Raw genomic sequence first — 22,602 nt, 5'->3', positions numbered from 1 at the left:
TGCAGATTTTGCAAACAGCTTCAGGTCGCTCAATTGATCTGTATCGAAAGGTATGTCATCTGTGCTACGAGCTTTCAGTCGTGTAACACCAACTTCGTATTTTTTTTTTTGAGAAAATCCCTACTAATCAAGACCATTCATAGAAAAGTCGTAAGGTCTTCCGTCTGCCCTCAGGAATCATGACATTAAGTAGCATCGGAATATCGATTGATCAAGGTACCTCAAAAACCAACCTGCATGAAACCGGTGTTCAGGAGGCTGCCAAGGTGACCCATCCACCCTCATGGTGGCAACACTCAGTGTCTGCTTGGGTTCTCCTTGTGCCCCCTCCTGTTCTGAGATCATACGGTTGAACTTGATCTGGATAATTCCAGCGAAAGGATCATGCTTCTTAATTTTTTTCCAGAAGGAGCTCTTTCAAACTGACGAAATTCTAGGGTCGAAATGGCGACCATTCCCCATACCCAAGCCGACATAGAGAAGGGCACGGCTCCTCATGATCCTATCGATGTAGGGGATGGGCCGTCCATCTCCAAAGATGTCAAAAATGATGTCACAGCGACCGGTTCTTCTGAGGAGCCGGCATCCTCTCCACGATTTGCAGAGCGCTTTCATTGGTATACTCAACAGTTTGAGAAACAATTGGTGCTCTACAACCTAGAGGCTCGAGGCATCCAGCGAGTAGAGGACCATGAAAGACATGGGACCTCGTCATTAGGATACATGCAGATCATCCTATTTTGGATCTCGATTAATCTTGCTGCTAATAATATCACCCTTGGAATGCTCGCCTCGCAAACCTTCACACTGAGCTTCCTTGACTCGGCAATGTGTGCGGTTTTTGGAGCCATCGTTGGCAGTCTGCCGGTGGCCTACATTGCCACTTTTGGTCCTATATCTGGAAACCGGACAATGGTATGAATCCACAAGAGATAAATCAGATCCAATTCCGCTCACCAAGAATTTAGATCTTTGCTCGCTACGCAATGGGCTGGTGGCCTAGCAAGCTGATTGTTATCCTGAATCTAATCGTTTCTCTGGGATATTCCCTCATTGATTGCGTCGTTGCGGGCCAGATTCTCTCGGCCGTTTCTCCAAACGGAAGTCTTCCCGTTGTCGTCGGTACGTAGAGCTACTTATTCTGCGAAATTTCTCTGTCGTTCTAACAGTTGTCAGGCATCATTATTGTAGCAGTAATAACATGGGTTATTACTACTTTTGGATACGAGGTTTTTCACTATTATGAGAGGTATCCTTTGCCCTCAATCTCTGGCTATTGTTGATGCAGTTATCTAATTGACCCTATAGATATGCCTGGTTTCCCCAGGTCATGGTTTATTGCATCCTCGCTGGAGTCGCTGGCCCCAAATTTGATACGTCTTTGCCTTCTCAGGGGGATTCTTTGACAATTATTGGAAATCGGTGCGTCATTCCGTCCTCTAGAAGTCTCTAGATTGCCTACTAACGATTAGATAGAATCTCTTGGTTCTCACTTGCTCTTAGTGCTGCAATCACCTACGGAGGAGGGGCTGCAGACTATTTTGTATACTACCCTGAGACCACTCCACGCTGGAAAGTCTTCTTTATGTCGATGATTGGATTGACCTTCAGCTTTTCATTTGCCCTTCTGTTGGGCATTGGTCTCGGCTCAGGTGCTTCGACTGACCAATCTTGGCAGTCGGCTTACAATACCTCCCAAGGAGCACTCATTGTATCTGGCTTTGGCCCTCTGGGTGATTTCGGAAAGTTTTGTGGGGTCATCGTCGCTCTTGGTCTTATTGGTAATTTGGTTGCCCCGACCTATTCTTCCGGCGTCGACTTTCAGATTCTTGGCCGTTATGCCGAGAAAATTCCACGTGTTATCTGGAATACTATTGGCGTCATCATTTACACAGTCTGCGCCCTTGCAGGACGAAATTCACTCTCTGATATCTTTACCAACTTCCTTGCGTTGATGGGATATTGGGTAGCGATTTGGGTGGCCATCATGTTTGAAGAACATTTTATCTTCCGCCGTAAAAGAGGCTACTCCTGGGAGTCTTGGAATGACTCTTCGAAGCTACCAATAGGCATTGCTGCATTGATAGCGTTCCTTATCGGCTGGGCCGGTGCCATTATCTGCATGGCTCAAGTTTGGTATATCGGCCCTATTGCGGCTCGCATTGGCGATTACGGTGGTGATGTAAGTTACCTTGCGACGGCAATGATTATTACTATCAAGCTAACCTTCTTCCAGATTGGCAATTACGTCGGCTTCTCATGGGCGGCTCTCGTCTACCCACCCATGCGGTGGTATGAGCTTAAGAAAACTGGTCGGTAAAAGATAAAAGAAAGTTGGCGTAGAAAGTCTGATCGAGTACGCTGGTGGGATGGTTCATTCCGCAGCGACGACTTGAAGGAAAAGACTTTAGCATAGACGAAGGATAGATTAGAAGTGATCAACCAGTAGAGGAGAGTCTCTCCAAAAAGGAGATCACGTTCAATTTTCAGCTGCTTTTATTTAGATCTCATCTTATGTGTTTAGCTTTTGTCTCAGCATTATAGTAATAGCTGCATAAAGCGGTGTTAGAACTGTTGCCTTTGTTTTTCTTACTTTAAATCGCCATTCCATTTTCCTTCAGGTGCGCGATAGAAGATCGCATGGGACTTCCTATCGGAGCAGCGCTTGGCCGGGGGTCGGTTCTTGGTTGTTCAGGAACCGGCATGGACTGCTTTCTTCAGTTAGCGAAAAAGCAACACCAACTTCCTTTCCAGGGGGACCCTTGTTGCGATGCCTTGGAGTTTCTTCCGGTAAGCTGCAAGGACGCGATAAGCACAGATTGATCGACAGGCTGTTGTTGTCCCATCTTCCGGTCTTTATCTCTCTAATACAGAAGATGGAAAAATATAAAGGTAGCTTTCGTCTTCTACTCAATTTGCCTGTCCCATTTTCAAGGCCATTAATTCGTTGACGATGTTTTTGTCCGGAAAGGTTGCGTGTTTGGGGCTGTTAGCAACTGCTAGCCTAGGAACTGCCGCCAGTCCCCCATTAGCTCGGCGCAATGAGACCTGTCAGAAGACATCTGTGGCAATTTTGTGCGTAAATCATAACTTGCAACCTCGAAAGTTCCAACATCTAATTCTAAATCAGGGGAGCAGGTCTTACAGGCATCACTGCCGCTGTAGGTTGCTCACTCGTCAAATTCATAACCAGATCTATAGCTAAAATCACTTCAGCAAGCTTTATCCAATCAATCCGTGTCCGACTTTATAATTCTCGAATACAATGGAGATATTGGCGGTCGTGTCGCTCACACGACTTTTGGTGCCGATAAACATGGGAAACCATACGTCGTCGAGCTAGGTGCTAATTGGGTGCGTCGCCATTGGGCTGCCATTCGGTGTGCATACTCACACTCGAGCGAATTCTAGGTACAAGGACTGGGGTCTGAAGGCGGCCCTGAAAATCCAATTTGGACTCTAGTATGTCTTTCATAAAGCCTGAACTCATAGTTTGCTAATACAATTGGGGATATAGGCCAAGAAGTGGAATATCAGCAACACATACAGCAATTATTCGTCAATACAAACATTCAATGCCTCGGGCTATGCCGACTACAGCCAGCTCCTAGATGATTTTGAAGATTATTATGCGACATTTGAGCAAGATGCTGGTTACATACTTACCGAAAATCTGCAGGATCGCAGCGTCCGCAGCGGCTTGAGTTTGGCCGGCTGGAAACCAAAAAAGAACATGGAAGCACAGGCAGTCGAATGGTGGGAATTTGACTGGGAATATGCGTACAGCCCTGTAGGCTTCAATCGTCGATCAGTATCAAGACATCAATCTAATGCTATGAACAGGAGCAATCGTCTCAAGAATTTGCCGTCGTCAACTATGTAAGATTTTCTTTGTATGTTTGAAAATTAAAGCTCACACCTCTTGGCAGAACACAACATTTTACCAGTGGTCTGATGCGAACAATTTTGTCGTTGATCAGCGAGGATTCAATGCTTTTATCAAAGGTGAAGCGTCAGAATTTCTCGCAAAAAATGACTCGCGGCTCCGATTGAACACCATTGTAAAGGACATCACTTACAGTGACTCGGGAGTCACCATATATAATAAAGATGGTAGCTGTGTAGATGCTGATTATGCTATTTGTACCTTCTCGTAAGGACGGGACTCTCAGCGACCAGTCGCCAAGATTTTGGCTAACGTTTTATCAGGGTCGGAGTGCTCCAGAACGATGTTGTTGAATTTGACCCGCCTTTACCCGACTGGAAAAAAGAAGCCATTGATAGTTTCTCGATGGGGACGTACACCAAACTCTTCCTCCAATTTCCGCCGGACAAAGTCTTTTGGAATACCTCCTATCAGTTCTTGCTTTACGCTTCCCCTACTACACGCGGATACTACCCAGTCTGGCAATCACTCGATTTGGATGGGTTTATTCCAGATTCCGGCATTCTTTTCGTAACCGTGGTCCAAGATCAATCCTATCGCGTCGAGAGCCAAGACGATGAACAAACAAAGGAGGAGGTTTTGGCGGTCCTGCGAGAGATGTATGGTCCTGAGAATGTGCCCGTGCCTACCTCTTTTATGTATCCGCGTTGGTCAAAGGAGCCATGGGCATTCGGAAGCTATTCGAACTGGCCTCCGGGCACCACCCTGGAGATGCACCAAAACCTGCGTGCAAATCTTGACAGACTCTACTTCGCTGGAGAAGCCACAAGCCCTGAATACTTTGGTTTCCTTCAGGCCGCTTACTATGAAGGCAAGAACGCCGGTAGTCTCATTGCTTCATGCGTCAAGGGCAATTGCACAGGAGAAAAGAATTATGACGTACTTCATGGTACCACGAAGAGCAGCGAGTACACAATGGCCAATGGATGGAGCGTATCTAGCTTTCTGACCTGGGGATTCTGACCTCCTAATAATTCAACAGAATAAAATGAAAGTTTCATTGTTATGCTTTTGAAGTAAAATTTGCTAGACTGAGATATCATTACAAGCTAAAGTTGTGGAAGACTGGACAATATTCTGGTGCTTTTGACACCCAAATGGATCTGGGCATATCAAGCAGCTCATTTCCAACGTTCCGTCACTGCTGCATGCTAAAAACGAGCTAACGTGAGATCAGCGGACTTAGTATTTACTCCAGACGGGCTTGATATTGTGATTCAAACCTACCATCAATTCTTGTATGCGTGTGCCGGCAAGTTCTCCCATCAGCTGAGGAACAACTAGCCGGCCGACAGGGACAGGGCACTCGGCACCCGAATAATTTAGTGCGCTATACCCCTCTGTGAGATGAGCGTCAGATGCCAAATGCATAAGTCCAATGCGACGATGATTTTTTCGTGATAGTGATCGTAATTCGCCAGTTAATGAACAGGCTTTTTAATCGCTCCGACCGTCATCTCTGTCTATTCCCTCGCCTGGACTCCGACTTCGTGCGCGGCCGCCCCTTCCTCTTGCACCCTTTCCTTGCTGCCCTTTTCCAGGCGGTGGTCGAACAAAAGCGAAGTCAACGCCGATAGTCTGATCAAGCAGCTTGGTGCCGTTCGCACCATCGATGGCCGCGCGCGCCTCATTTAGAGTAGGGTATTCGATAAGGATATAGCCCTAAAATAGAGAAGTTTGATATCAATATATGTGAACAGGTCGAGAGAGGATTGGAAGTGGATAGCAGACCTTAACATAGCCTGTCCGGCGGTCCAGGTTCATGTGGAGGTTCTTAATCTCGCCGTATTCGCCAAAGACATCTTGCAAATCCTCTTCGCTCGCCTCTTCGTGGACATTCGTAACCACAATGATCCAGCCTTCAATACTTCGGACTGCAGTTGCTCGGCTCGCTGTCAGAGTGGCAGCGGCCTCGGGCGCGGGCTGGGCCTGCTGCTCCGTCGGCGAAGCGGGCGCATCGATGTCCATTTCTGACGTCGTGGTCGCCATTGTGACAAATCTGTGCTGCTGAAGAAATTTGTGGCGCCAGTAATGGTTCTGACAGTCTTTCGTGAACTGGCGATCGTAAAGATGCTGGTGTTTCCTTTAGAATTGACGTTGATATTGAAGATCCGATCGGGGTGACCTTTCACATTCGTCAACTCGTGAGATACCTCTTCGCTTAGCCGCAGTTGATCGACAGGCGTTTCTGGCGCCTGCGCTTAATTTGGGGGATTTTTGCTCTTGGCCTAGCGAGATTGTTTGGTTTGCAAGATGCAGGCCGTTGAGGCCGACGTCCGATTTTCGAGCTTGAGAAGTCAACGACGTCATTGGACACGAACCAATTGATTGCCGCTCGTGGCCCCTTTATTCGTTGCAATCGCATGAGACAAACGAATTATTCTATACATTGCTTTTCAAGTCCAATAGGAGACAGGTCGTTGTTCACATCGGACGCCGTTTGCCTAGCTTTCACCATGCGATTCGAGGATGGTGGCATAACTCGTCATACGAGGAAAGGAAATCCAAAACAAGACAACTTGCCATCGATAAATTGTCATGGCCTTCCTGACTAGCCTTTACCTGCTTACTAACTAAAAAAAGGCTCGAAAAGTCATTGTGGCGTGTGTATCCAGCAGTCCGAAAGAGTGTTGATAATATGCAATATTCCTCCAGCCCCCAACGTGTCATCGCCGGTGGGAAGCTATCAATGAATCTCATATGATCTCATTCGATTCAACGTTTAAAAAGCTTGAAACTATAGTTTTATTCTCATCTCAAATCACTCTACATCTCTATGCCATTCTAGTGGCTCACTGACCATTCCTCTCAATGGGAATGTATTTCTTCATCTCGCGTTATGGAATCCTGGTATACAGTGATTGATGTGAATCAGTGACTATTTTCTATTTTCCTCCGTGGGCTGCTTCGTTGCGCTGCCAGCAAAAGAATGTTTCTAGATTGAAGCTGCCATGAGATTTCACAGATCTCGTGAATACCCGGCTGGTAATGACATTCTTATTTTAAACTCAACAGCAACTCTGGCCCAAAATGTTTTTGAAAAGCAGACAAGTGAATAGTTCGTCTCCAAAAATTCGGCACCTGTTCGCTAAAATTGTTATATATTGTTCATGCTGCATCGTGCCTTTCACGCATTTTCTCTTCTTTCAAGATTGTCCAGTCTCATTTCCTCTTTATCTTCTTCATCTCACTTCTACTGAGTGTCAAATCATACAGGAGACGTGTCTGAAACATCTAAAGACAGTCTAAATCTCTCGTAAGAACTCAGTGCCATATCCATGTTACACCACACTGACAATCAATAAGCTAGTCACCAACTCAAAGAACAATTCCTCTGCTAAAGAACGTCGATATGAATTCATGGCAAGGAGTGTTTCTCATCCTTTGGTAAAGCCTCCTGTGAGCTTGATTATGATATGAGATTCTCACCTTCATTTAGGATGATACGTTATGTTCGGTTCATTGTCAATTGCATTGCATCTTGGACCTTCAACGCCATTCCACTTCCCAGATATCCTTCAAATACCTCAGAAGATGTCACAGTTATCATCCCAACTATCTGCGAGAGGGGGAAAATGCACGAATTCACACGAACCATCCTGAATTGCATTAAATCATCTCCATTAGAGATCATTGTAGTCACTGTTCTCGACTGCATAGACCACGTCGAGGAATTGGTACACTCTATCGATCCCTCGATCCGGGTGATTACCGCTGGTCAGCGTAACAAGCGACTCCAGCTCCGCCAGGCAATTCCAATGATACGCTCCCGCATCACTATCCTTGCCGACGACGACGTGATATGGCCTGACAGCCTCATGGCACATGTCCTTGCACCTTTTGAAGATCCCAAGGTTGGAGCTGTTGGCACCAGTCAGCGCATCCGGAAGGCCAGACATCTTTCCTTTGTTGGCAGAATCTGGGAATACCTTGGTGCATGCTATATTGAGCGCAGAAACTTTGAGAACACCGCTACTATGCACATGGACGGCGGTATTTCTTGTCTGTCCGGCCGCACCGTCGTCATTCGAACTCCTATCATCCAGAGCGCCGAATTCCTCCACGGATACTGCAACGAAACCTGGAACGGAAATCTATTGAACGCCGATGACGACAACTACGTCACCCGGTTCTTAGTTTCTCATAACTGGAAAATCTGCTTTCAATCTTCGGTAGAGATTGAGACGACTCTCGAAACCAATTCCAAGTTTCTTTCGCAATGCCTCCGTTGGTGCCGCAGCAACTGGCGTAGCAACTACAAGAGCATTGTTCTTGAGCGTCACATTTGGAAGTAAGTTGAGCTTATTTCCCCTGAAGAGTAAGAGAAGTAAATTACTAACAACGTTAGCAGGAAGCAACCTTGGTCAACGTACGCTGTTCAAGTCACCACTGCTTCTTGCTCTCTTGTCCACGATCCAGCCCTCATCTATTCGCTTTATCGGGCTTCTGAGAACGTGTCTCCCCTGAATCGGGTTCGACTGATGACCTCGTTTTTAGTATGGCTCGTGTCCTGCAAAGCTGTCAAATTGGTTCCTCATTTCGCTCGATACCCATTCGACCTGGTGTACTTTCCGATCACCATCCTCTTCGGATATTTCCATGGATTGATCAAGTACTATGCCTTATTCACACTCTCTGTGGCATGTATCTCTATCCCTCTTTTGCTTTTACTTAACTAACTTCTCTCGAGACCTCTTGGGGCAGCAGAAACGATGTCAATCATTCCAGCGTCGCGCTGTCTGAACACGAGACTGACGTTCTCGACAGCGAAAAGACGCCTCTTACTTCATCCGGCTAAACAGCCTCGACGCCAGGCCTTGGTGCTCCCCTCCCTCGCGTCATAGGCTTTCTGCGATAGGATCCCCAGCTATCGATATTTCCATTTTGTCTGCTATTTTTTTTTTTTTTTTTTTTGCTTTTGAATACATTAATGCCCCCAAATCATCATTCATATCTTTCAACTCTCTAATCAGTAAATAAAGCTAGTCTAGGTATCGAATCTGGGGACCTATTCTTCTACTGGAAAATCTACCCATTCGCAAGCGACAAATCCTCCGGATTTGATCCTACACCGTCGTGCGGCTGAACCTTTGTGTCTTTTCTCAATCCAATGGGTATCAAAGAAAAGACATCTGCTCACTGACTAGATGCTTACTTAGAACTCGCTGATATCCACGTAATCTGCCGCGAGACGAGATGAAGCGCGAACGTACGCATGTTGGGAACCTATGACTATTGCTGCCGGTGCATGATGGTCGTGACATATGGGAGATCAAGTGCTTTGAGTAATGTGTCCTTTATTTGTCATGCTTCAAGCTTGTAATGACTTTGTATTGTTCGGAGAGTAGCTGAATTAGTATTGATACTCTTTCTACTGACTTAGAACCGGTCCGACCCAAGATCCGTTGTATCAGCACACGATTGTGTGGTACTAAGTACACTTCGAATCCTCATGACGCATCACTTCAGTAAATACTGTTGCGTACGAACTTTCTCACGGTCAATCCGGCTAAAGAAAAATGGGAAGCGGCAGTTAATCGGCTTCAAGGGTAAAGAGAGAGTGACATTTCTTGCAACACATCTAACCATACTTATATTTATATTTTCTGGAGTGTGGCTGACCAATAGAGAAATCATAGTAAGGAGCGCTAAAGTATCCAGAAAGAAACCCATTCAACGCCCTGTTTTGCTCCATGAAACCAAGAAAAATATAAGACACGGCCAAGTCTATATTTGCATTTATTCGTTTAGCATCCGTTTCCTTTCCTGAGCATGATATTTCAGAATCCATTCGATGCATATTTACTCTTTGCCTTCGCCAGGCGAAAAAATGGTATGGTAGCAGCTTGCAAGTTGGCGGTATCAGAAGTGCGTCGGAATCCACTCTCACATTGCTGTGTTCACAACTCGGTGTGCAAAACTTCCTGGTCAACGACACCTTGGCCAAACGGCTTATATGTGTGGAGTTGCGGACGAGCCGCAGCAAGGAGAGATGCTTTGTCTGTGCGGATGGGTTGGTACGAATCGAAAAGTCCATCAGGATCGTACTTCTCCTTCAGACCATATAGCTTTTCAATTCGCCACCTGTCGTACCCGTACAAGGCCTCCATGGGATCACGGTAGCCGTGTCCATAGTTCACGTATTGCTGAAGCCGACCATAGCCACTAGTCTCAACAAAGAGTGTTTGCCATTGACGCAGCCAGATATCCAGCTCAGCACGTAAAGAAAGGTCCGTATAGCTGGCTTGAATGAGCCTATGATGGGTTTGAGTTAGTACTCCTTGTCTGCGCTTGCTTCATGATGCGAGTTCCGCGCGAAAATAGCTTCAAATTATAGGAATATCAAGTCGAAACTCTAGGAACATTATACTCACAAGAAATGTTCAGAGCCCTTGCGCCATGGGAAGGCAGAAGAGTCGGGGTCGACAGATTTGACTGCTTGTTGAGCGAAGGTCTGGAACATGAGCAGGAACTTGGCCGTTCCATTGTACTTGATGCTCATTTTTTCCCAGTCATTCCAGAGGCTTGCCATGGCGGAGATATCGTACGTTGCGGCGTTTGCTGCGTAGAAGTTTCGCTGTCCACCAGGCTGACTGCAGAGGATATTGTTGAGACCTCCATAGGTGACCCAGGGGAGGGACGCCCAGTTCACATATTCTTCCTTTTTATACAGAGGCTTAAGGTCAAGCCATGGCTGCAGATGCTCTCGAGCGGACTCTTTCGTACCGTGCCACACAAAATCGATATTGATGACAGGCTATCACAAATTGCTATCAGCTCTAACACATTTCCAGCGAGTGTCTGCGTATCGGTACTCACCACACCGGATCCAGGCCCCGGGGCATGCCCGGTAATAAAGAAAGCTAATTGTTTAGGAATCTCGTTGGCTGATATAAGATTCAATAGCTTGAAGACTTCCACAGTCTTGCTGATAGGAAACTCCATATCAGCAACATAATGCATGCCGTCGTTCACCTGGGGATGAAGCTGAACTTCGGCTTCAAGAGCGATTCCGAAATTATGCCCGGCACCGCGGACTGCCCACCAGAGGTCCGGATTGCTTTCGGCGGTCACTCTCTCAATGGTACCGTCAGGCAACATCATTGTTATAGCCACAATGTTATCCATCAGAAGGCCATACATGCCTTGAAGACGTCCAATGCCTGCTCCCAAACCCACGCCCATGACCCCGGTGCAAGGGCAGGAGCCGACAGCTATTCCCCTCTAATCAGCTCCTGTGCTGATATGGTTTCTCCCAAAGATTGAGAAAATAATTACTTACTAACTTCATATCCCAAAGCATAGGATGCGTTTGCGAGTTCCCCTGTGACGGCGCCGCCTCCAACTCTCATGATCTCGGTTTCCGGATCAAAAATGGTGTAGTTTAATCTCCTCATACTAATTTGCATCCCATTTTGGACGGTCTGGGTCGAAGTAGTCAATCCATGCCCACCTGACTGGACAAGAAATGGCATGTCCTTCGAGCGGGCGTATGCAACCTGAATGATGTTATTCTGCAAAAGCTCTTCAGCACGTCTGTCGGGGAAACACATACAGCTGCTTGAACATCTTCCTTTGTAGCGACTGCAATCGATACACTAAAGGTCGGCCGGTCATAGTCACTGTAACGGGTAATAAGCTCGTCGAAGAGCGGCTCACCGGGCAATGCTATCGTAGCATTTTGGGAGAGCTTTGGGCCCAGGACAGACTTGACATCGGCCGCAATATTATTAGGTGTCGCAACATTGCCTCCGAAACGGTTCACTGCAATACCTTGGCTAAAGATCCCGCACAGAGCAAGGACGGCCAAATTCAGGCGTGCCCCCAGCATGGTTACTGATTGCTGAGAAGAGTCTTCAACTTCCAGATGGCAGTCTAAGGTTGCGGCTTCATCCTCATAAAGGGCTGACGAACGAGTGGCAATCTCCTGAAGGGGATATCAGAACATAAAAATTGATGATATCATCTATTTTAAATCACAGAAGGAACATCAGCCTATGCCTTTCTTGGCACCAGCGATATTGGCGGAGAGTAATGGGCGTCATCGCTCCACTGAGTGACCGAGGTCTTGCAAAAGCTAACCAGTATCACTCGTCTCCCAGGACATATGGCAACGGCCGTCAGTAAAGACGTGTGTTCAATGTGTGAGAGATGCGGGGAGGTGATATGGCTCGACCCGCTCCTTGACTGTGATGCCCCACATCAAACGTAGTTCTTCGTAGTCAACCTTCAGTAGGGCCTTATCCTAGGCACCGAGTGAGCGCCACAAACCCTAACAGCAAGCCTGTCAGCGCCAAAGAGGTTGACAGACTTTAGCATCCGTCCATACTAAGATCATTCAGAGTAGCACCACCCATGTACGAAAGGAGCCTTCGAGATCCGAGTGAGTCTATTGGACAAGATACTATTTGCCATTTGCCATTTCCCATTTCCCATGCGGACACGAACCCTGGGGGGCGTTCCGGCTCCGCTGGTTAATGCATTGCAGTATTGCCATTGTATATGTACGATGGTGCAAAAGTGAAATTACAGATAGTGACACGCCTGTCCGAGAAATGATGCTAGTATACTATCATCAGGAAAAGGGCATTGGGAATGGCATGAGTGAGAGCATTGCTGTTCGTAACTGGATTATGGAAATAAGGGCCTGTGCTTGGCGCAGGGGTTTAACTGGGGACTTAGCGAGTGAACGGCCCTAAAAACGGCAGCCGGATGCGGTCCGGTCCCCCCTTGTGGCGGGAGATGGCACCCCGGCCGCTTTTCATCGGCTAAATTGTACTCCAGCATATCTCAAGCATCTATTCAGCGTGGTGAACCACAATAAGAGATCCGAGTAATAAGGCTGATACAACAAATATGCCTACGAAATTGAAATGTAACACGATGCGGACCACACCCGCACACCACTCATACGCGTACCCTCCCTTGTCCCCACATTCACTTTTGTGGGGGAACCCTATACGGCCGGAGTAAGTGCTAGTTACTCCTAACTCATTATGGTGGAATTTGCTTCCGGAGCTGAATCTGACTGACCCCAGCTTAGTTTTACCTGGCTCCTGAGTCTGAAATGATATCGGTTGATGCAATGCTTGGACGACCGCTCTGCTTTTTGCTGTACACTTACATAGCGAATCATGGACCAGCGTTTGCCACTTATGGCAATGTTCCTTTACGGCATTATGCCGCTACGTGACGCTCAGGATACACTATAAAAAAAATTGAAAACAAGGAATCATGACGCGCTTTGGATAACAGCCCATACTCCTGTCCCACGAAGCCGGCTTGGGCCGAGTGGTACCTTCGCCCTTTAGATAAAATACCTGAGCCACCCGCAGTCTCAATTATTCCTTCTCCATTCTTACCAGCAGCCTAGGTCGACAACTGCTGTCAACCATGGAGCCGGAAGAATTTGATAGCAATGCGGCATTGGCCGGCGTGGCTAGTATGGAGACCCCAAGAGTCCCCATTGCGGAGCCTATTGCAATTGTTGGCATGGGTAAGTGTTTGCAATCTCTTTACCATTCCCAATATGAGAATCGACAATAACTCTAGATTCCGGTTTTCAGGATGTCGTTGGCCTGGGACCGCCGTCAATCCTTCCAAATTTTGGGAATTGATGATGGAAAAGCGATCTGCACATAGTGACTTTCCAGCGAATCGATTCAACATCGACGCTTACTACCATCCGAACCGTAGCCGGCCTGGAAGTTTGACAACAAAAGGCGGTTACTTCATTCAGGATGACCCAAAGCTTTTTGACCCTGCCTTTTTCGGAATCAATTCGGTTGAGGCAATGACCCTCGACCCCGCCCAAAGAAAAATCCTTGAAGTTGTTTATGAAGCCTTGGAATCGGCTGGTGCAACTCTGGAGTCAATCTCTGGCACTAACACTGGTTGTTTCATGGGAAATTTCAATCATGATCACCTATTTGGCGAGGTCAGGGACTCCGAATACACGAAACCCTATACCGCCACCAGTGCAATTGCTCCCTTCTTGTCGAACCGCGTCAGTTATGTATTTAACCTGACAGGTCCGAGGTGAGCTATCAAGCATCCTTCTTTTCTCTGAGATTTCGCTGAGACTTTTCGCTAGTATGACTGTCGACACTGCTTGTTCTGCTTCTCTCTACGCACTACATTTGGCATGTTTATCTTTGCAATCCGGCGAGTCCTCAGCGGCGTTGGTTGGGTCCTCGAACTTGATCTTGTCACCAGATATGCAGATATTTTTGGACAAACTAGGCGCCCTCTCACCCACTTCTCAGTGCCACACATTTGACGCTAGCGGCGATGGCTATGGCCGTGCCGATGGTTTTGGCGTTTTCTATCTGAAGAGGCTCTCAGACGCTGTCAGAGACAGGGATCCAATCCGATCCGTCATTAGAGCTACGGCTGTAAATGCGTACGTAATGATATTCCCCTCTTTGCCTGTCCGACACTTGGATACGGGCTAACACGGATGGTTAGCAACGGGAAAAATAGCGGAATAACTCATCCGTCCGCAGCAGCCCAAGAAGCCGCTATGCGGTACGCTTATGCGCGTGCTGGCACGCTTGATCCGGACATGACTGGCTACTACGAATGCCATGGCACTGGAACACCAGTCGGAGATCCGCTTGAGCTATCCGCTATCTCACGGGTGTTTTCAAAAGGAAGGACTCTCGACAAACCTCTTCTCATCGGATCAGTTAGTTCCGCCCCACCTTTGGCCTTTGAACAATTCTAATATATCTAGGTAAAAACGAATGTCGGGCATTCTGAGCCAACAAGCGGTCTTGCAGGACTCATGAAAGCCGTCCTTGCCATCGAGAAAAACATTATTCCACCTACAACGGGTGTGACGAATCTTAATCCTCGAAGTGAGTTCCATATTTGTCTTTGTCTGAAGCTTGGCGCTAATCGAAGCCAGTCGACTTCAACGCGAATAAGTTCAAGATCGTCACTGAAAGTACTGCATGGCCATCGCATATTCCTGTTCGCCGTGCGAGTGTAGCTTCCTCCGGGTTTGGTGGCGCCAATGCGCATGTTATTCTTGAAGGCGTCGAGAGCTTCATTCCAAATTACAAGCACGGACAGCGCCTTGTCGATTCGGGAGAAAAGCCCGTTTCCTCAGAGATTCCACCCGAGTACCTCTTACCGTTCTCTGCCCATGACAAAGACTCTCTCGAAAACAACATTGAGGCACTACGAAATGTTGCAAGCGAGTATAGTATCGCAGACCTATCGTATACGCTTGGCGCGCGTCGGTCGCGTTTCCTTCATAAAGCTTTTGCCGTTTCCGATCAAGACAGTCTCTCTACAAGCCTTGAAGCAAACAACGTGACTCACGCGAGCACCGTTATCCAGGAGCCTTCCAGTCTAGGCTTCATTTTTACGGGACAAGGAGCGCAATGGGCTGGAATGGGCAAGGAGCTCATCTTCCGCTTCCCTATATTCAAGCAAACCATTGAGACCTTGGACGACATTCTCCAGTCTCTGGATGAACCTCCTTCATGGAAATTTCTCGATCTCCTCCAAGAGCCAAAGGAGACGAGTCGTGTAAATAATGCGGATATCTCTCAGCCAATTTGCACAGCCCTTCAGATTGGATTGGTCGAGTTGCTTGCCTCCTGGAATATTGAGCCAGTGGCTACTATGGGCCATTCTTCTGGCGAACTTGGTGCTGCATATGCATCCGGCATCATCACCGGCGAGGAAGCAATTGTCGCTGCATATTATCGAGGAAAGGCAGTCACAAAGATTACCAAGAAGGGGTCAATGGCTGCTATTGGTCTTGGCAGAGATGCGATCGAGCCCCGTCTGAGTAACTACGACGGTATAGTCAAGGTAGCCGCAGTCAACTCTCCCGAGGGTGTGACTATAAGTGGCGATCCCGAGACGATAGACCAGATAACCAAGGATGTCTCTGCAGAGGGCGTGTTTGCAAGGGTCCTCCAAACTGGAGGCAAAGCGTACCATTCTCCCCACATGAAAGAGGTCTCGGAATATTACGAGTCTGCAACATCTAATGGCCTGAAACAGATTGCAAATGACCGTGTTAGGCTCCAACGCCCATTGAAGACATTCTTTTCTTCCGTGTATGGCAAGCGCTTCCAGGGAGATGGTCTTGACGCAGCATACTGGAGAGAGAATCTTGAGAATCCAGTGCTATTCACGACCGCACTGGAAGATCTCGTCTCAACTCCTGACGTTCCTGTGGACATGCTTGTTGAAGTTGGCCCTCATTCAGCTCTTGCTGGTCCCATTCGGCAACTGGAGTCGCTGCTGAAGTCAAAGGGCAAGAAATTTCCAGGTTATAGCTCTGTCCTGACACGTGGAAAGGATGCGGTAACATGCGCTCTCTCTCTTGCTGGAACTCTATTCACTCGCTGCGTCGACATCAATTTTGATGAGATCAACGCCGTTCGAGACCAGAAAACCGGTTCTCAGAGGAAGGGACATGTTATTCCCGACCTGCCAACCTATCGATACCAGTATAAAGATATTTTCTGGCATGAGAACAGAATTCATCGTGAGGTGAAGGAACGCAAATTTCTACGGCATGACCTTCTCGGCTCAAGAATCCCGGGCTGCTCCCCGCGTAGCCCAAGCTGGAGAAATATTATTACTGTCCAAGATGTTCCATGGCTTGAGGATTGCAAGGTGAGCAAGAAAGATTTCATTTTAAAGACTAATCTTGGGCTGATTCAATGCCAGGTTCGAGGAACCACAACGCTTTCTCCTGCATGCTTCCTTGTTATGGCGATGGAAGCCGTGAAGCAAATGTTTTCTGAGAAAGAAGGCAACGAACGTATCTCAGGATATCACTTTCCGGCTGTCACATTTGAGGACCCTGTTCTCCTAGGTGTGTCGGCTTCCGACACTGAGCTCGTCATAAGTCTTCATGAGCAAGGTTCTAGTCAATCAAGATTCTCTCAGGCATTTGAGATTGTTTCTATCGCGGACGGCCGCACCACAGTACACTGCTCTGGTCTTGTCAGCATTCAGAGTCAAAATATCAGTACGTCACATCGTCCCTACGATTGCATGCCCATCACTAATGCGTTCAAGGCACAAAATCTCAGGTTAATATGGCTGAGACGCCGAAGCCGGTTTCAGCAGACGCCTGGTATTCAAGATTCGCGAGCCTCGGTCTAGAATATGGGCCCGCTTTTCAGGCAATGAGCTTTTTGCGCACCAACCCTGTGGGGAACAAGGCAGGTGCACAAATTGCACTCCTCCCAAGCACAGGTCGGCCTATCGGCGAATCCTCTTATGAGGTTCATCCCACTGCAATTGATGCATGCATTCAGCTTGGCTTAATTGCAGCAAAACGAGGCGAGCCTCGTAATGCCCATAACTTGGTTCGGCCTATAACTTTATCGAGACTGTCAATTCCTGTGTCTTCCGAGGCGATCGAAGATATTGATGGTTCGGCAATGGCCTGGGGCAAGCAAACGGATACAGGAAACCTCGAGGCCCGTGTTCAGCTCATCTCTAGTTCTGGCAAAGTAGTGATGGATATTGGTAATGTTGTGGCTGAGCCTGTGAAAAGCTCTAGGCAGGCTGAAAATGCCGGTGCTACTCCGTTTACCCATCCCGTCTGGAAGGCAGACTACACCAGGCTTCTCCCAGAGCGCGCGCGTGAGATGTTTCCTCCCGTGTCATTCGAGGCCGCTGAGGCCTTCGAAAAGATTGATCAAGCATCCATCGCGATTTTGGTTCAGTTTGTCTCGAAGATTGCACCTAATGTTGATCGCTCGGAGCTTGACATTGGTCTTGTACGATTTTGGGATTGGATGCATGCCACAGTCAAGAAAGCAGAAAGCGGAGAAATTGCCTACGGAAAGGAAGCGCTAGCACTCTCCCCTTCCAGTCGCGATACTCTGATTGACAAGATTTGTACTGAAGTTGGACCTGTCGCGGTTGAGGCTCAGCTGATGCACCGGATGTACCAGAATATGGAGAGAATTTTCAACAATGAAGCGTCGGCACACGAAGTCTTGATGGAAGGAGAGCTTCTGCCCAAGCTATATACTAACTCTGCTACGGCAAGCGGATCTATGGTCCAGTTGCGACGGGTAATCGATTTGATAGGCCACAAGTCCCCGGCTGCAAATTACCTGGAAATTGGAGGTGGCACTGGTGGTGCGACACGAGAGATATTAGCTGTCTTGAATGGAAAAGATCCAGTCAGGCGCTATGGGAGCTACACTTTTACTGATGTCTCAAGTTTTTTCTTGAGTGGAGCTCGAGAAGAATTTAAGGAGTATGGCGGCATGAAATACGCCACCATCGATATCGAGCGCGACGTTAGCGATCAGGGCTTTGAGAAGGGCTCAATGGACGTTATCATTGCAGCGAATGTAAGGGGACTACCTCGATTGGCCTGAACAACTTGACTAATGTGTATTAGGTTCTCCATGCCACAACTGTAATGAAGGAAACGCTTACCCACGTAAGATCGCTTCTGAAGCCAGGCGGAAAGTTAGTCCTTGTTGAGACAACCATTGAACCAATCTGGCTGGCGATTGTTTTGGGAGGGTTCCAAGATTACTGGAAGGGTCACACTGATGGAAGACCCAACTCTCCTTTCATGACGGTGGCTAAATGGGAAACTATCCTTAAAGAAACCGGTTTCACCAGGCCAGCAATTGAGCTGGACGACTACATTCAGCCAAGCCAGTTCATGAATGTCATGGTCTCTACAGCTATTGAGCCGGAGCCAGTGAATTCCGTGTCCAAGGACAAGGCGGACGAAGCTTTGACACTAGTAAGGATGCTGCTCTGAAGAAGTCCGCTTGAGAAGCTAACATTGTGTCTTTAGGTATACCGCGATCAGACAGTTGCGCTTGCATCGGAAGTTGAAAACCTTGCTAAAGAACAGAGCATTTCTATTAACGTCGTATCTCTATCCGAACTTGGAGACGTGTCTGGCCAAGTCATAATGCTTGCCGAATTAGAGCGACCTCTCTTCCCAGACATGAATGAGACTGAATTCACCAACTTGAAAAAGCTGTCCGATAATGCGAAATCTATCGTCTGGGTTACACCATCGGGCTTCCAGCCAGAGGATTCTCCGAAATCTGTTCTCGTTACTGGTTTTGCGCAAGCCATCAAGGCACAGAATCCGACACTCCCATTTGTCGTTTTGAGGCTTGACATTAAAGGAGGTGAAGAAAGTCAATTAGCAAAATTGATACTCTCCGAAGGACTTTCAGCACCGGCCGAAACGGAGACGGAATTAACCTATTTGGATGGCTTGATTCAGATCAAGCGTATTCTGCCCACTGCTCCGCCGGCTATTAAGTCTACTGCGAAGGCTCGATATGCGGATGACATTGCTGAGATCCTCACAAACAGAATCGACACTTCGAAGCCACTCGAACCCGAAGAGATTGAGTTTGACCTCAAGACGGTTGCACTTAAACACTCTGGATCTGCAGACGGAGTTCCCGGCTTCTCCCTCACTGGAGAATGTACAGGCACCGTGACTCGTGTCGGATCAAGAATTCTTGGGCTCCACAAGGGTGACAATGTTTTTGCACTTGCCAGAGGTGGCTGGCAGTCCAAGATGAGGGTCTCTCGAGACCTAATAAAACTGCTTCGGCCAGGGGAGATCCTTGAAAAAGTTACCACTATGCCGATTGCATATTGTTCGGCTCTTTACCTGATCAAGCATATTGCCAAGGTTTCCGCCGGTGATGTAAGTTGATTAATACAGACATGGAGAGTGCCTTTCTAATTACGCTCTACAGAACCTGCTTCTGCACATACTCGATGAAGACATCGCCCTCGCCATGAGCACAATTGCCAAGTTGAAAGGCGCAAAGGTGAATTTCCCAATCTTCAATATTACCTTAGTCCTCATGTGCTTACAATGTTTACAAGGTTTTCGCTTCTATTGGCCCTAACCAAAGCTCTGAAGCCGTCGCGCGCGAGCTCCAAATACCCGTGGAGAACGTGCTCAAGCCAGACGAAGGGTCTTTTGTCAACGATGCGCTTCAACTCACAAAAGAAAAAGGCTTTGATATCATAGTTGCACATGAGTCCCAGGGCTATGTGGATGAGCTGTCCGCAATGGTGTCGCCGCTCGGGTTTGTCGTCCGCATAGCCGCTGAGAAGGACCAAGGGCGACAGCTATGGCACCGTCAGCGAGACCAGAACTGGGCCTTGGTTTCTCTTGATATGGATCTTATCGTGTCCAAGAAGCCAAAAGTGTTCTCCAGGTAAATATCTCTCCGTATTGGCTGGAATTCTTCCCATATTGACATTGCTGTAGCCTCCTCGCGGAGACGTTGTCCCTCTATCGCGAAGGAGTTATTCAATTTCCAAGTCCGGCTTCAGTACTCCCAATGTCCGCGATCCGAGATGAGTCCTTCCCAGAGATGGATGCCGTCAAGTTTGGCAAATCAGTATTACGGATTGATCAATCCGCTCAGGAAACTGTAAGTATAACGAACCAATACTTTTATGTCTTCTCGCTTATGAACATACCAGGCTCTTCCCCATGCTTGGACACTCAAATGCAGTCCACATGAGAGCTATATTCTCATTGGCTGTCTGGAATCCCATCTGGGCAGAGAAATCGGCATGTGGTTGGCTGAAAAGGGTGCAAAAGACCTCGTCTTTATTTCGCAGCCACAAACCGTCTCGACTCATGCGTCCGGGATTGATGATTACTCTAAGCAGCTGGCCGATTTGGGTGTCTCCTTGTCATTTGTAGAGAGCTCTATGACGAAGCCTAACGATGTCGATTTGCTGAAGGTCAAATTCCGCAAGTCCATTGGAGGAATTATTCAAGGACCGGCCAATCTAGAGGTGAGCATACACTGCATCGTTTTCCTCATCAATTCTAATTTGGATAGGATGAATCATTGGATGGTCTCGATCACGCTCAATATCAAAAAGCGTTCCGGTCTCAAAGCTACCAGTTACGGCGTCTTCACGAACTTGTCAAGGAAGGCCCGCCGCCACGGTTCATCACTTTGCTTGGTTCCATCAAGTCTGTCCTTGGTGATTCTGGTTTGACTCTTAATCCACTCATTGACACTTTGCGTGAGTCAATTGCACGTCAATGGAGATCCCAAGGCTTCAACGCCCGCTTCATCGCCCTTGGCCCCGTCCAGGAGGAAGGTGATAATGCGGAGGTTGGCTTGGCAACAAGACCAATAGATGAAGTACTAGAACTCTTGGAAGCAGCGATAGTCGACGGCATTCCCGACAAGGCCAATGAATCCGAGGAATTTGAGGCCTTGGCAGAGCCTAGCAGTTTGCTATTGGGACTTGATCCTAGCAAGGCAAAACTTCCTGTCGAGTCCGACACAGATGCTGGTGAAGACGTCCCATGGTCCCAAAATATTGCCGTTAGCGCCATGATTCGTGCTCTCCAGAGCAGTTCTGAGAACGCTGAGCAGAGTACCGAGTCTGTGCCGGTGGGTGAAGTCTTGAGTACCATCGACAAGAACGATCAACGATATGTGGAGGTTGCCATGGATGCCATTGTCGATACCATGGCTAAGCTTCTCTTCGTTGCTCGCGAGCAGATTAGTGTCAAGAAAGCTCTGGCCAGCTATGGTTTGGACAGTATGATTGCATCACAGCTCAGGACATTCTTTGCCGCCAGCTTCGGTCTTAATGTCGCATTGAACGAGCTGATGAGCCAGGATACAACCATTGATGCTCTGGCTGGCAAGGTCCAGGCCGCTTAGATATGAGATATTTGACTTGTTAAAGCGTCAAGTTTGAAATTGGAGTTTTCTAATTGTACGGAGTTTGTAAAGCATACATAAATTGTACTTAGACTTTTGACTTTTCTGTCTTATCCTTTTCTCCTAGGTATCAATGCAACGTTTACTTTTCTCGAATTGAACGATTTCGTAGTATGATCAAATGGTTGCTCGTACTCTTGATAAGACCATCAAAATTTCTCTATCACATTCATAGAACTGTGCCTACGGTGAAACCTTCAACATTTTCTCGTTTCACTTTGCCAAATCTGGTTAAATAGGTGGCTTAAGCAGGAGCCTTTTGCCATGACCGCTTTACATTTTTACCGCTCGACGTGTGCATTGTAAGACGACTGTGGCCCTGACATTTTTATGCCGCTGGCGTCAGCTCGGCTTCAGCTTCTTTGATCTTCAACCACACTCCCTTTCAATCTCGAATAAGAGGAATGGTGGGGGTAACTGACAGAAAATGTGTTTATTGTGTATGATGGAGCAAATTACACATATTATTCCGTGCAACAAGACCAACAACATCAAGTACAAAATCTAGCGTCTTAACTGACAGTACAGCCTTATCCTTTCACGGTCACCTCTCAACTTTCACAAGATGGCGCAAGATGCTGAGGCAAAGACGCAGAGAGCGGGTCGGCCCTTTTTTGCGGCCCGTGATGCCCCGCCTACCCGGCGAACAGGATTCGGCGCAAAGGAAGATGGTGCAGTAAAGTGTCCACAAACTATGGAGCTAGATTTCCAACGACATGAGGGAGGAGATGCCACCGATGCTTGAGGGGATAGGCTAGAGTCGTCCTTGGCGATGATATTGGTCTAGGCCCGCGATCTCCAAATGGAAAGCCTCCCATTTGTTAGGGCTGACCTTACTCAGGACCCGAGATTACTCATTATGCATTCCCCCTCCAAATCTCTCCACACACACGCACGCACACACAC

General features: G+C 47.6%; 6 protein-coding genes across 6 annotated transcripts; 4 read left to right on the top strand and 2 right to left on the bottom strand.

Moving 5' to 3' along the window:
• Positions 1–444: 444 nt before the first annotated feature.
• Positions 445–2,320, top strand: L228DRAFT_208415 (putative nucleoside transporter; the record flags this gene model as incomplete). Its single annotated transcript, XM_018329758.1, has 6 exons — positions 445–915; positions 969–1,115; positions 1,170–1,249; positions 1,309–1,422; positions 1,477–2,182; positions 2,237–2,320. 6 exons carry the CDS (start codon positions 445–447, stop codon positions 2,318–2,320), a joined length of 1,602 nt encoding a protein of 533 aa, XP_018190048.1.
• Positions 2,321–2,953: 633 nt separating this feature from the next.
• L228DRAFT_208973 (putative flavin-containing polyamine oxidase) lies at positions 2,954–4,909 on the top strand (the record flags this gene model as incomplete). Its single annotated transcript, XM_018329785.1, has 8 exons — positions 2,954–3,075; positions 3,131–3,161; positions 3,217–3,354; positions 3,412–3,462; positions 3,518–3,790; positions 3,844–3,879; positions 3,930–4,153; positions 4,210–4,909. The coding sequence occupies 8 exons, from the start codon at positions 2,954–2,956 to the stop codon at positions 4,907–4,909; spliced, it is 1,575 nt and encodes a 524-aa protein (XP_018190047.1).
• A 474-nt stretch (positions 4,910–5,383) lies between these two features.
• On the bottom strand, positions 5,384–5,914 carry L228DRAFT_209372 (RNA-binding domain-containing protein; the record flags this gene model as incomplete). Its single annotated transcript, XM_018329809.1, has 2 exons — positions 5,384–5,608; positions 5,678–5,914. 2 exons carry the CDS (start codon positions 5,912–5,914, stop codon positions 5,384–5,386), a joined length of 462 nt encoding a protein of 153 aa, XP_018190046.1.
• A 1,607-nt stretch (positions 5,915–7,521) lies between these two features.
• On the top strand, positions 7,522–8,815 carry L228DRAFT_281558 (glycosyltransferase family 2 protein; the record flags this gene model as incomplete). The annotated part of the gene is made up of 3 exons (XM_018335899.1): positions 7,522–8,237; positions 8,298–8,583; positions 8,637–8,815. 3 exons carry the CDS (start codon positions 7,522–7,524, stop codon positions 8,742–8,744), a joined length of 1,110 nt encoding a protein of 369 aa, XP_018190045.1. The 3' UTR covers positions 8,745–8,815.
• Positions 8,816–9,432: 617 nt separating this feature from the next.
• L228DRAFT_281557 (FAD-binding domain-containing protein) lies at positions 9,433–11,953 on the bottom strand. The gene is made up of 5 exons (XM_018335898.1): positions 11,502–11,953; positions 11,229–11,445; positions 10,766–11,160; positions 10,321–10,703; positions 9,433–10,201 (listed from the first exon to the last, which is right to left on the bottom strand). The coding sequence occupies exons 1-5, from the start codon at positions 11,775–11,777 to the stop codon at positions 9,847–9,849; spliced, it is 1,626 nt and encodes a 541-aa protein (XP_018190044.1). The 5' UTR covers positions 11,778–11,953; the 3' UTR covers positions 9,433–9,846.
• Positions 11,954–13,323: 1,370 nt separating this feature from the next.
• On the top strand, positions 13,324–21,778 carry L228DRAFT_218919 (hypothetical protein). The gene is made up of 15 exons (XM_018330199.1): positions 13,324–13,442; positions 13,513–13,984; positions 14,040–14,348; positions 14,414–14,633; positions 14,682–14,805; positions 14,856–16,588; positions 16,643–16,946; positions 16,997–18,291; positions 18,342–18,698; positions 18,753–19,631; positions 19,684–19,758; positions 19,817–20,154; positions 20,208–20,373; positions 20,426–20,746; positions 20,794–21,778. The coding sequence occupies exons 1-15, from the start codon at positions 13,340–13,342 to the stop codon at positions 21,634–21,636; spliced, it is 7,539 nt and encodes a 2,512-aa protein (XP_018190043.1). The 5' UTR covers positions 13,324–13,339; the 3' UTR covers positions 21,637–21,778.
• Positions 21,779–22,602: the final 824 nt, after the last annotated feature.

This window comes from Xylona heveae (assembly GCF_001619985.1).
Source record: "Xylona heveae TC161 unplaced genomic scaffold L228scaffold_3, whole genome shotgun sequence".
In the NCBI taxonomy this organism is placed as follows: Eukaryota; Fungi; Ascomycota; class Xylonomycetes; order Xylonales; family Xylonaceae; genus Xylona; species Xylona heveae.
This window is presented reverse-complemented; position numbering and strand designations above follow the sequence as displayed.